The sequence below is a fragment of the Macrotis lagotis genome, chromosome 4 (assembly GCF_037893015.1).
Source record: "Macrotis lagotis isolate mMagLag1 chromosome 4, bilby.v1.9.chrom.fasta, whole genome shotgun sequence".
NCBI lineage: Eukaryota > Metazoa > Chordata > Mammalia > Peramelemorphia > Peramelidae > Macrotis > Macrotis lagotis.
In genome coordinates, this window is record NC_133661.1 from 202,358,129 (window position 1) to 202,370,359 (window position 12,231).

The window sequence follows — 12,231 nt, forward strand, 5'->3', positions numbered from 1 at the left end:
TCTTATTTTATTCTTACAGCAAACCTGTAAGGTAGGTCCTGGTATTATTCCCATTTTATAGATGAGGAAACTGAGGTACATCATGTTTAAATGGTAAGTGTCCAAGACAGGTTTTGAACTCAGGTCTTCCTGTGTCTTAATTCAGTGCCCTAGATTTTGTTGTTTAGTTATTTTCAGTCAGGTCTTATTTAAGGCAGCGGGGTTAAGTGGCTTGCCCAAGGCCACACAGCTAGGTAATTATTAAGTATCTGAGGCTAGATTTGAACTCAGGTACTCCTGACTCCAGGGCCGGTGCTCTATCCACTGCACCACCTAGTTGCCCTTTTTCGGTTTTCTTGACAAAGACTAGAATATTTTGCCCTTTCCTTCTCCAGCTCATTTTACAGATGAGGAAACTGAGACAAACAGAATTAAGTAACTTGCCCAGGATCACACAGATTTGAATTTGATTTGAATTCAGTTCTTTTTCTCTACAGGTCCAATTCTATCCACAATGCTACTTAGTTGTTCAAATACCATGAACCTAATGGTCTGTGTTCCTTGAAAGAGAATGTTAGGGTCCCCTGGATATGACCTGTAGTTCTTTCAGTTCTTCATCAGCAGCATTAACCTCTTGAAGCAGCCCCAATGCCACCTGAGAGCTAGCCAGTTTCTCCCTCCTTTCTTGAAGCCCTCCTAGGAGCCGCTCCCAGCGTTGAGAAATCTCCTTCTGCCTGGAGAGGAATATAGAAGAGGGAATGGGGGGAGGAGGAGGAGGAGGAGGAGGAGGTTACCTGGGTTTAGAGCTAGGTGAAAGTGTGGAAAGGGCCTGGTGTGGTCTGTTGGTATATTCTGGGGACTGGAAATGGCCACCCAATGACAGAGGAGCTTCAACCCTGATTTTGTGTCCCTTGCAATCCCTCATCTATAAACTGAGAATTAGAATTGCATGAGTCCTTAGAGATGAAGTCCGGAGAGGTTAAACAATTTGTCAGAAACAAAACAGATTCCAACCTCAAGGCCACCTGACCTTAGTCCAAATCTTTATTTCCACCTGCATCATTTTCTCACCTGACACCTTGCCTATGTCTTAATTCTATCTGCACCCAAACTCTTCTGAGTTCCAGCTATCCTGATGAGGGTTTTACCTGGTCCACTTAATTTAGGTGGAACCTAAATTTAAGTAGTAATAACTACTTTTCAGTTCCCCCTCCACCTAAGGGGTGAACTCCTACTCAAACCTACTCGGCTTATTCCAATGCTGGAACCATATGCAAATCTGTACTGCCACTGTTCCTGGAAATGATGTATCACTCAGCTCCCTTATCACAATACTCATCAAATCTGTAACTTTCCAAACCAAAAATTCCCTTCCCTGGCCAGCAATTAAGTGCTATCTTCCCCTTATTAGAAATGAGGACAGGACTTCTTTCTATTTTGTTTTGTTTTTTAATTCCCCCATGGTTTAGTATATAGTGAGTCTTCAATAATGTTTTTTCTTTCTTTCATTGACTTATCTATTTATTCATTCATTCACTACACCGGAGATGAGATCAGGCATGGATTAGACAATGCTGGTTTAACCTGCCTCATGGTGCTTATCTGGTCTAACCTGGTCTAACTTACCTAGAGGTGCTGTCAGCGTGTGTGTGTGTGTGTGTGTGTGTGTGTGTGTGTGTGTGTGTGTGTGGAGGGATCTCATCTGAAGCAAAGTAGCCTTAACCATCATGAATATCATTTGCCCTGTGTCCTTCTCACCAAATATGCCTTTTCTCTGAGGTAGGGGGTTCATAATCTGAGATCTGTGAACTTAATTTTTATTAATATCTTGATAATTTATTTTAATATAATTGTTTTTTTTAATATTTCTATGTATTTTATTTTGTAGATTAGAGTGTTAGGCCCAGAATCAGATGCTTACTAGCTGTGTGACCCTGGGCAAATCACTTAACCTCTGTTTGCCTCACCTTCCTCATCTGTAAATGATATTATATTATCATATTACCTACTTCTCAGGGTAGTTGTGAGAATCCATCGAGATGATCATTGTAAAGTGCTCAGCACAGTGTGTGGGAAAAAGCAAGCACTGCACACGTTTAGCTACTCTTATTAGTTAGCTTTTGCTGAGAAGGGTTCAGAGGCTTCACTAGACCCACCACTCAAGGAGTTCATGACATAAAAAAGTTAAGAACTCTTGTTTTAAGACAAGAGACTCAGGCCCTCTTACTGGCAATCTTTCTTCTAATAAAATCATTCACCCAAAGACATAAGAAGCTTAATGGATTACCTCCTTTCAGAGATATTTTCATTAAAGAGTGTTGACCTAGAAGAGGAGTGGTAATGTCAAAGGAATGAATTGTTCAATAGTGAAAGAGTCGTGGTATCCATTCATCAGGATTCCCTTATGGTATGTGTTGGGTTAGACAGTTGCTCAAGAGAGGAGAATTTCAGGCATTCCTAAGAGAGATATTTTTTAAGGGAGTTTTCCTAGCCATCTGTTAGGGGTGAGTGTTTGGGGAGGCTTCCTCGGTGATCTTGTGGGGGGCTGCAGGGGGACCTGAGGAGTGGGGTGGTCAGGGAGCTTGGCATGGAACCAGGGCTAAGTGGGTGGGGAAGGGTGGGTAGGAAGCTCACCTTCGAGCCACATCTGCCCAGCCATGGTATTGTTCCTGCTCCAGGAAGGAGGCGATCTCAGCCAAGGCCCGGAAGCGGCCCTCCTGGGGCAGCACACCTGCCTCCAGGGACCCCAGCTTCTGGACTGCGGCATTCAGCAGGCCAGGGCTGGGCCCAGGGGCACCCAGCTGGTTCACCACCTGCTCCATGTCTGTCAGGAAGCTCTCGCGGAGGGCGGCCTTGCGCAGGAAGCGTCGGGCCAGCGTCTCCAGCCTCTCCAGCCTCAGCAGCTGCCCCTGCAGGGCTTGCTCCCTACAGGCCTCGGCCCTCTCCAGCCCTGCCCAGCATCTGGCCAGTTCCCGGGGCCCCAGACCCTCAGGGGGCAGGAAAGCCCTGCGGTTCTGAGCCTGGAGGGCGGTCCTCAGGCGGAACAGCAGCGCCTCTGCCAACCCTCGCTGCTCTAGTCGAGAGGGCTTCTCCTCCTTGCGGAAGGTGGCAAAGGCAGCCAGTAGTTGACGCATGGCGGGGAGGGTGTTGGGAAAACGGCGCTCCTCCAGCTGGGCCTCCTGCTCAGAGATCCAACCCAGCAGGTCTGACACCAGCTGTTTGTACTGAGCCTCTACCTTAGCTGTCTCTTGGAGCTGCTGCAGGATCTGGGGCAGAGGGAAGGAGAAAGTCAGGAATTCATGGGGAGGGTGGATGGTTCACCCCCTCAGGGATGCCCCCATAAGTGGCCTGCTCATACTCCTGTGATGGAAACACTTTTAAAAGATTGCCTGCCCCACAGACCAGATGCCCGATTGTCCTACCAGGTCATCTTCTACTCCTGCCCTCACTCAGACACACCAAGAGGTCAATTGGGTTTGACCTTGCCTTCTTCCTCAGCTGTGGAGGTTGGAATCCTTGATCCTTCTGCTGCCCATTTAGACTCTCTGCCCCACTTCTGCCCTGCTCTGCCCTCTTCCCTCCTCCAGCAGCTAAGGCCACTGACTTAAATGTCCCCAAGGATGCCCACCCTGACGACAGCAACCCTAGGCCTCAGACTCTGCCACCGCCCCCAGCAGCTCATGGGACCAAAAATATTCATGTCTTCTTAGGGATGGGTTTTCCTTCTTTCCCCTCTCCCTGAGGCGGATTTGCCCTCGCCCTTGCCGACTGTCCCTTTTACTTTCTGCCAGAGTTCCAAGCTTCCTCCTGTCTGCCAATCCTCTTAGGGAATTAGCAACCTCAGGCTGGGGAGGAAATGTGAAGGGGGGAGGAGGAGGAGGAGGAAGGGCACAGCTGAGTAAACCTCCCCTTCCCCAGTTTCCCATAGCCATCTTCCCACTCTTCCACATGAACCTTGGCCAGTCTCTTCTGGACAGTCTGTCCCTGGTGTAGATGGGAGAAATAGTGATAGTAGAGGGAGACATAGGTCATGATGGAGCGCTCCTCAGGTTGTGGAACAGCAACGTCCTCCGGGTCAAGCAGCCTGGAGATGCCCAAATCTCTGTGAGCCACTTCAAAAGCATTTTCCAGGTTGTGCAGCGGTTGTTCTGGCTGCAGAGAGCTGAACCTGATCAGGTCAGGCCTGTGGGAGGTTGGCAGGAGATAGTGACCTAGGGAATGATTAATACAGGGCCCAGAGAAGGGGGTTGGTAGCCGGATGGAGAGAGCCCAGCTGAGCTCACCTGGAATAGCCCACTCATTTGTTAATGCCTCTCTGCCCACCTGATTTTGGGATGTCACTCTATCACAGAATCACTCAACTTTGGAGTTAGAAAGCTCTAAGTGGCCACCTCATACCTGAAAAAGAATCCCTCCCATAAAGTAATATTAATAGTCATAATAATAATGATGATGATGAAGTTCCTCTTTCCACCCAAGTATGGAATAAGGTACTTTATCATAGAATCACAGGATTTCAGTTGGAAGGGACCTCATTCTTGAAAAAAAAATCCCTGGGGTGACTAGGTGGCTCAGTGGCCCTGGAGTCAGGAGAACCTGAGTTCAAATCCAACCTCAGACACTTAATAATTACTTAGCCGCGTGGCCTTGGGCAAGCCACTTAACCCCATTTGCCTTGCAAAACCTTAAAAAAAATCCCTCCTATAAAATAGTAACAGCAACACAACTTCCTTTGCCCACCCAAGCACAGGATAAGTTACTCTTTCATAGTATCACAGAGTTTCAATTGGAAGGGACCTAGCTGATCACCTAATCCAACTTGTACCTGAAATAATATTAATAATAGTAGTTAGCTTTTATATAGCACTTTGAGAGTTGCAAAGCACTTTACACATGTGATTTCAATTGGTTCTCACAATAACCTTGTGCTATTTGATAGGTAATTATTAGCTCCATTTTGCAGATAAGGAAACTGAGGCTGAGAGAGTTGAAGTGACTTGAAAGGGGTCACACAACTACTAAGTATTGGAGGCTAGGCTTGTACTCGGGTTGTCCTGACTCAGGTCCAATAGTCCATCCACTTTGTCACTTGGCGTTCCTTGACACTATGACAAGTGGTCATAAAGCTTTGTTTGAAGACCTCCAGTGAGGGAGAATCTGAGAAAAGTGGGTAGGTCTATGCTAAAGGTAGAATTTTCCATGTTCACAATGTTGTCCAGGGCTGACCTAGAACCAGCATCTCAAATATTGACCACTCCTCCTTTCCCCTGCCCCTGTCCCTTACTTTTATGCCAACTATCCCCACATTCCATAGGGGATATTGGGCTGGACCAGGAGCTGGGAAAAGCTAGATTCTATTTTCACCTCTGGCACTATGACCATGAACAAGTGGCTTAACTTCTCTAAATCTACTCACTTTACAGATGAGGCTAATAATACCTCACAGGATTATTGAGAGACTCAAATGAAATAATGTTTGTAAGATGCTCAGAATAATTTAAAGTACAATATAAACACTGGCTATTATTATCCTTGTATCTTTTATACCTCTGCTCCCATGCCCAGTCTCTACTGGGACCATGTGGGTAGGAGGGAAGGGGGGGAGGAATGGCTAGCCCCCAAGGAGAGAAAGGCATTTTCCCAGGACCCTTTCCCTCCTCTCCCTCACCCTAGAGTGTCCACTCCTAGGCCCGGGGGAATTAAAAATGGTTCTGGAGTTCACTGAAAATGAGGCACAATTTCTACAGGACCAGAAGAAAGAAAGTGGGAGAACAGGGTAACTCCTTTTCTGACCTGTGGGCATGGATGAGGGCATTAAAGCCTAGCCCGTCACTCCAGCTATGAGAGAAGTCAGTGATGCTCACATTAGGATAGCCAGCTGTCTTCCGCTGGCACCAGACCAGCAATGCCTCCTTAGCTGACAGCTGAGCTGCATTGGCCCCAAATTCCTCCTGGCAGGAGAATAGGACTGAGTTCAGAGGAGGGGGGAGCAAAGTCTGCATTCCTATCCATTTCCCTCTCCCCCAGACTTGTGCTTGACAGAGATTACTTTGTAATACTACTGCTGCTCTGGAAATGCCAGGCAGTAAAAAGAATAGTTAAATCCTCTTCCTTTCTGTAGTAAACTGCATCATGAGCTATGCTGACCTTGTGAAAAGTAGATTAGAGAGAAATGATGTTTCCCCCCGGGAAGAGCTTTCTACCTTCTCTGAGAAATTGCCTCCCTTTTCCAAACCTTGAATTGATAACAGCCATCTGTGTACTCTGTATTCTACCAACTAGATATGGACCCACTGGGAGGGTCCTACAAGATCAGGGAAACAGAGGCAGAAGCCCAACATAACACTGTTAGTCCTTTGTTACTCATAAAGAGCCTTTGTCACCCCTGAACATCCCCATAGCATCTTTTCCCCGACACCTGAATGTAGGCCATCCTCTGCACCCCTGCTATTTGCTTCTCTGCTAGGGATGGAGCAACTCCTCTTCCCCCATCCCAGCAATAACTTTGCACCTGCAAAATAAAACTTCTCTCTCTTGCCCTTATCGCTCTGAGTCATAAGTCTTTGTGAAATTCTTTCATTATTCAAACCCTGGCTCACTATGTGAGCCCAAAACAGCATCACTATTATTAATAATAATAATTTATACGAAACGTGAAGATTCACAAAGTATTTTATATGTAGGAAGCAGCTAATGATACACTGGATATAGTGTTGAAGTCAGGAAGACCTGAGTTCAAATGTGACCTTGACACTCACTAGCTGTGTGACCCTGAGCAAGATGCTTAACCTCTATTTGCCTCAGTTTCTTCATTTGTAAAATGGAGACAATAACTCTGGCCTTCCAGGATTGTTGTGAGGATCAAATGAGATAATAATTATAAAAGATCTAGCATCATGTCTGCCACAAAGAGTATATAAATATTACGTTAAAGTGAGACTAGTGACTATGCACATCCTTTCCTCTCTCACTTAAATCCAGTTGTCTAATATCTAAGGTAGGGTTGAAATCAGAACTTATTAACTGTAAACCAGCCCTTCATCTACTGTGCCACCTAGCTGCCTTACAAATTTCTTCCTTTCTGTTTGAGTTGAGACCCTGGTTGAATTCCTAGTTTTGAATGGGATTCAGGATTAGAGAAGCTGGAGATATAAGCAGTTATCTACATTTTTAGGAAGGCAATGGGGGGGGCAGTCCAGGTTTGGGGATTTCATTGGTGCAGAGAATTCCCAAGAGCAAACTTCTCTTTTACCAATGTCAATAGGCTACTGCTTGAGAATTGTAGTCTAGACTTTAGACTGGGTAACAGTTAAGAACTCCTCTGAACCAAGAGAAGAAAATGCTTAAAAACAAAAGAAACAGTAACATAGGTTTATGACAGGCATTTTTCATTCAAGGTCCATGAACTTAATTTTTTTCTGTAATTTTTCATATTTTATTTTATGTAGTTATAAACATTATTCTATAAGGGATCTATAGGGCTTTTAAACTATAATTGAAAGAGGGGTCCATGACACACAAAAAGGTAGGAACCCTTGTCTTAGAAATCTGCCTGAGGCAGAGAGCAATTAAACCACTAGCTCAGCATCACAACAGGAAGGGGATGTACTCATGTACTCTTCTTTTCCATCTCTCACCACCCCCCCCCCCAAAAAAAATTTAGAGTATAAAAGAGTTGCCTTTGAGGTACAGAAAGGCTATTGTTGTTGAGGTAATTGAGATTAAGTGACTTGTCTAAGGTCACATAGCTAGTAAATGTTTGATGTTAGACTTGGAACAAGGATGGTATTCTATCCACTTAGCCAACTAGTTGCCCCTAAGGGCCTTGCTTAGGGTCACACAGTATGTATCAGAGGCAGGCTTTGACCCAGGTCTTCCTAACTCTAAGACTAGCTTTTTTATCCCCTATCCCTTTCCTCTCAGGCACAGGGTTAATCCCTTAGTTCTAAGTCAAAACTGTTTTCTCATTAACTATTGAAAGCCTTGACTTAATGGATTCTACTTGAAGTCTACTTCAAACATATGCATATAGAAGAACTTAACAACACAGAAACAACACAGCAACAATAATATCTGTGAATATGAGTTTCTTTTGTCCCTGGGGTACAACAGGAGAGGAGCAGAATCCTGAGTGAGTCTGGGGGCCCAGGGAGGAAGAGACAGTAGAGGGAGGTAGGAGACATAATTTGGTCATCAGGCTACAAAATGCTTATGCACATATAAGGTCCAAAAAGTAGAATGGGGATCTGTGACTAGGGAGAGCGGAGGCCAGGAAAAGAGAAGTGAGGGGAAACTGAGAGCTGGGTCTCAGTGGTACCTTGTCTAGGGAAATGTGAGAGATCTGGAAACGCAGGATGATGATCCAGATGAGTCCAAGGATGAGTGTCTGGTCCCCATCTACAATATTCTCTGGACCAATTAGGGGCACTGGTACCTGTAGAGTTATTTATCAGCAAGAGGAGACATGATCCTGAAGGGAAGGGCTGGGTGAAGGAGGCAGAATTGGTAAGAGGAATGGGGACTGATTTCAGAACTTATGGAATCCATGGGATAAGCCAATACTTTTGGGTTCCTACTGTCACTGAAAGGGGGGACTCTCACTGGTCAATCCTACCTTTTCCCATCATTCTTTTCATCTCAGGATGTCATAGAAAAACACTAACTTTTGAGTCTGTTTGCATCAGGAGTCAGAAGTTAAAGCCCTGGTTCTAACCCTAAAGACCATGAGATCTTGAGCAGGTAATCCTTTAAGGATCACTTTCCTCATCTTTAATGTGGAAATATTTGCCCCATCTGCCTCAAAACAGTTGCTATGAAAAAAGTTGTTTTTAAAACTTGTTTTGGTTCTCAACTACTACTCACATGGTTTTAAGATCTTAATTAAATGCTTTGCTATTGTACTAGTGACTCTTACAAGGTCTATGTATTGTTCCAAATTCTCTCTCTCTTTCTCTCTCTCTCTCTCTCTCTCTCTCTCTCTCTGTGACTCCCTGTCTCTGTCTTTCTGGGCCTCTCTATCTCTGTCTCTGTCTCTGACTCTGTCTGTCTGTCTGTCTGTCTCTCTCCCCCTGCCCCTTCCCCCTTCCCTCTTCCCTCTTTCCCCATCTCATTCCTGGACACATAGTCCATAATCAAATCTTTGACCACTGCTCCTTTCCAGGCTTTTCCAATAGCTATTTCCTGGAGTCAGTTATACCATGTATCTGATTTATTTCTTTAAAATAAATCCTAGCAGTTTCATACATCAGAAATAGATCTAGAAAAAAGGGGCAACATTATTATTACTCTGTTAAATTTAACACACACTTTTAAAAATGTTATCGGTAAGAGAAGTTCATAGTGTCATAGACAATCTTCTTTTCTGTTCATTGTATAGTGCCTCTCCCAACTTTCTCTCCCATGCTCCTATGCCTATCTTACTTCCTCACCACTCCACTCTGGAGCTTCCTTTTATGTGTTATCTTCTCCTAAAAGGTATATTCCTTGAAGGCAACATTTGTCTTTCTGCTCATATTTGTATTCCCATCACTTAGCCCATAGTAAACCCAGATAAATTCTTATTGACTTATTTTGACTACTATTTACCTCTAAGGGTTGTTGTGTAGATCAAATGAGATAATATATCTGAACCTCTTTACAAACTTCAAAGCATTGCATAAATGGTCTATTATAATTATCTCATCTTGACCTTATTCAACAAAGCCTTCCCTTACAGAATGCCTCTATTTCCTTTCCTCATTCCTGCATTCCACAGTTCACATATCTGGGATTCAGCTGTCAAGGTTGCCAAGTAACTCTCCTCCTGACAAAGCATTCTTTTTTTATAAGAAATATTACTATATTCAAACTTCAATTTATATTGAATTACTTTTTGATGATTTGACCTGAAATAGTCTCAAAGTCACATCTATGTTTTAGAGGGGCAACAGTGGAGGAGGTGAGGTTGCCCTTGATCCCCGCTGTTTTGTATCTTTCTTTGCCTTCTAATCTCAGAACTACTACCCTAGGATCAGGAACTCCCTGTTGAGTCTCTGGCCTCTTGGCCTCACCTTGGATCTCATGAAGGTTAAAGCCCGGCTATTGTTTTCTAGGAAATGCACTCTCATTCGTCCCCGGTTGGGTGGGGGCAGCACCTCCCCAGAGATGAGCTCAAGCAGCTTCAGCAGATGGATACCATCTCCCAGCTCAATGTACATATTCTGGATCTTGATACCAGTCTGGAAAGAGGGAAACAAAAAGAGTCAGCATAGGCTAGCCGCTCTCTCCTTAGCTACAAGGATCCCAGAGCATCTTATAGCCTGGCAAGGCTTGTCTACCTCCTCATTCCTCCTGTCCCCACTCAATACATATACACAGTGCTGGGATTCCTATGGGAAGGTATATAGTGGCCATTTACCCTGAGAAAGCATCCTAAGGGGCAGGATGGATGACATTGGATTTCAGAGGATAATCCCTTTGTTTTTAGGGTCACAGATCTAGACCTGAGGCCATCTAGTCCAACTTCCTCATTTTATAGATAAGGAAACTGAGGTATAGGAAAGTGAAGTGAGTTGTCCAAGGTCACAAGAGAATATAGGAAACAGAGTTCAAACCTGACTCCCTGACTCCAGAGTTAGTACTCTTTCCCTGGATCACAACTTCCTCCAGATTAAGTGACTGGTTCAAGGTCATTACAATTAGTAACTAGTAGAAGAGGAATCCATTGATAGAGAGTTCCATGACAGAGAGAGAGAGAGAGAGAGAGAGAGAGACAGACAGACAGACAGACAGACAGACAGACAGACAGACAGACATAGCTGGAGGTGGGGGACAGAAATACTTACTTTGCCATGATGAAAAACATTGTTGACCCAGTTGGTGAAGGTTTTTTCCTGCATCCTCATGTGTTGTGTCTGCAGCTTTCGAACGTGGCCTAGCTCATACTCTGAATCCATGATGGAAACTGTGTTGGGGAGACCCATCACCTGGTGATCTTGGGTAAGGTCTTAGAGGAGACCCCTCTTCCCATCTTAGATGTAGGGAGGTTGGGGCAGATAGATTCTTAGGAGAGGGGTTCTCATCTTAAAAAAAATTTTTTTAATAAGAAGTAATTTTCATTTCCATAAAGCTTTAGGGAATAAAATCCTTCCTGAAAAGAATCCTTATAAATTGTAGAAAATAGTCATAAAATAAAGAAATCATAGATTTAGAGCTAAAAGGGACCTTAGAGATCTTCTAATCTATGAATTCTTAATGTGGTCCATGATCTTGGAATTTTTAACATTCAAATAACTGTATTTCAAGTGAATTGATTTCTTCTGTAAACCTAGGTATTTGATTTTATGCATTTAAAGACATGATTCTGAGAAGGGATCCAGAGGCTTAAGACTGCAAAAAGGATCTATGACCCATGCAAAAAAGGTTAAGAACCCCCTGACCTAGCCCAGTCCTCTCATTTTACAGATGTGGAAACTGAGGCCTCATTTTACAGATGAGGAAAAGGGATGAAAGAGAGACTAGTGTGTGACATTAAGAAATAGAATGGGGATTTATCATACATTTTCACCTAAGTAGGTGACCCCAACCCTAGAAGCTCTCAGACACTTCTTTCAGCCGACCCTCATTCAGGATTTTTTTTGACCCGTGGTATTGGCACCCAGATCCTGATATCAGACTGTCTAAATCTCTCAGCAACCCTATCCCAGTCTGATGTCTACTCTATGACCATAACAATTGGATATGGGTCCTTGGTTTGAGTTGGGTTTAGGGGAGGGGTTGGGGTTAGGGAAAGCATATTAGGTCCTCACCTTGTGATGATTTGGGCAGAAGAGGAAAGGCCCTTCTGAGAAGTTATCTTTTGGCAAATTGGAGAGGCAACTGTGAAGGGAGAGAGAGAGGCTAAGTGAAAAGTCCAGGGCTGAAGCCAGGCCATTGTCCCTCCCCTTGGGTCAGATTGGCAAAAAGGCAGGACACAAGAGGCATTGTTCCTCCACCTGCCCACCCCATTGCCAGCAGAAAAAAGAGGGTGGCACAGGAATGCTGGAAGGGAATTTACCTTGCTCTAGGGGCAGACTGCTGAAAAGGGATTGATTCTGGGCAAAGAGACCCTAGGAGATGGCATCAAATGGAGATACTACTTAAATACAACTGGCAATGTCAGCCAACACAGTTTCTCATAGGATAACAGATTCTTAAGGATTGAGAGCTAGAAAGGGTCTTAGAAATCAAGTTGCCCATTCCTCCTGGCTTGCCTCACCACGGTTTTTCAAATTT

General features: G+C 44.3%; 1 protein-coding gene across 1 annotated transcript in view; it reads right to left on the reverse strand.

Annotated features, from left to right (window-relative positions):
- The window catches only part of SPTBN5 (spectrin beta, non-erythrocytic 5), a 97,069-nt gene extending 85,240 nt beyond the window's left edge, over nt 1–11,829 (reverse strand). The window contains exons 1-8 of the mRNA XM_074235162.1: nt 11,766–11,829; nt 10,803–10,921; nt 10,029–10,196; nt 8,297–8,413; nt 5,773–5,930; nt 3,934–4,162; nt 2,614–3,245; nt 575–713 (exon numbers count right to left, since the gene is read on the reverse strand). Of these exons, the coding sequence (XP_074091263.1) occupies nt 575–713; nt 2,614–3,245; nt 3,934–4,162; nt 5,773–5,930; nt 8,297–8,413; nt 10,029–10,196; nt 10,803–10,913 (1,554 nt within the window). The 5' untranslated portion in view covers nt 10,914–10,921; nt 11,766–11,829. The remainder of the gene's footprint in view (nt 1–574; nt 714–2,613; nt 3,246–3,933; nt 4,163–5,772; nt 5,931–8,296; nt 8,414–10,028; nt 10,197–10,802; nt 10,922–11,765) is intronic.
- Nucleotides 11,830–12,231: the final 402 nt, after the last annotated feature.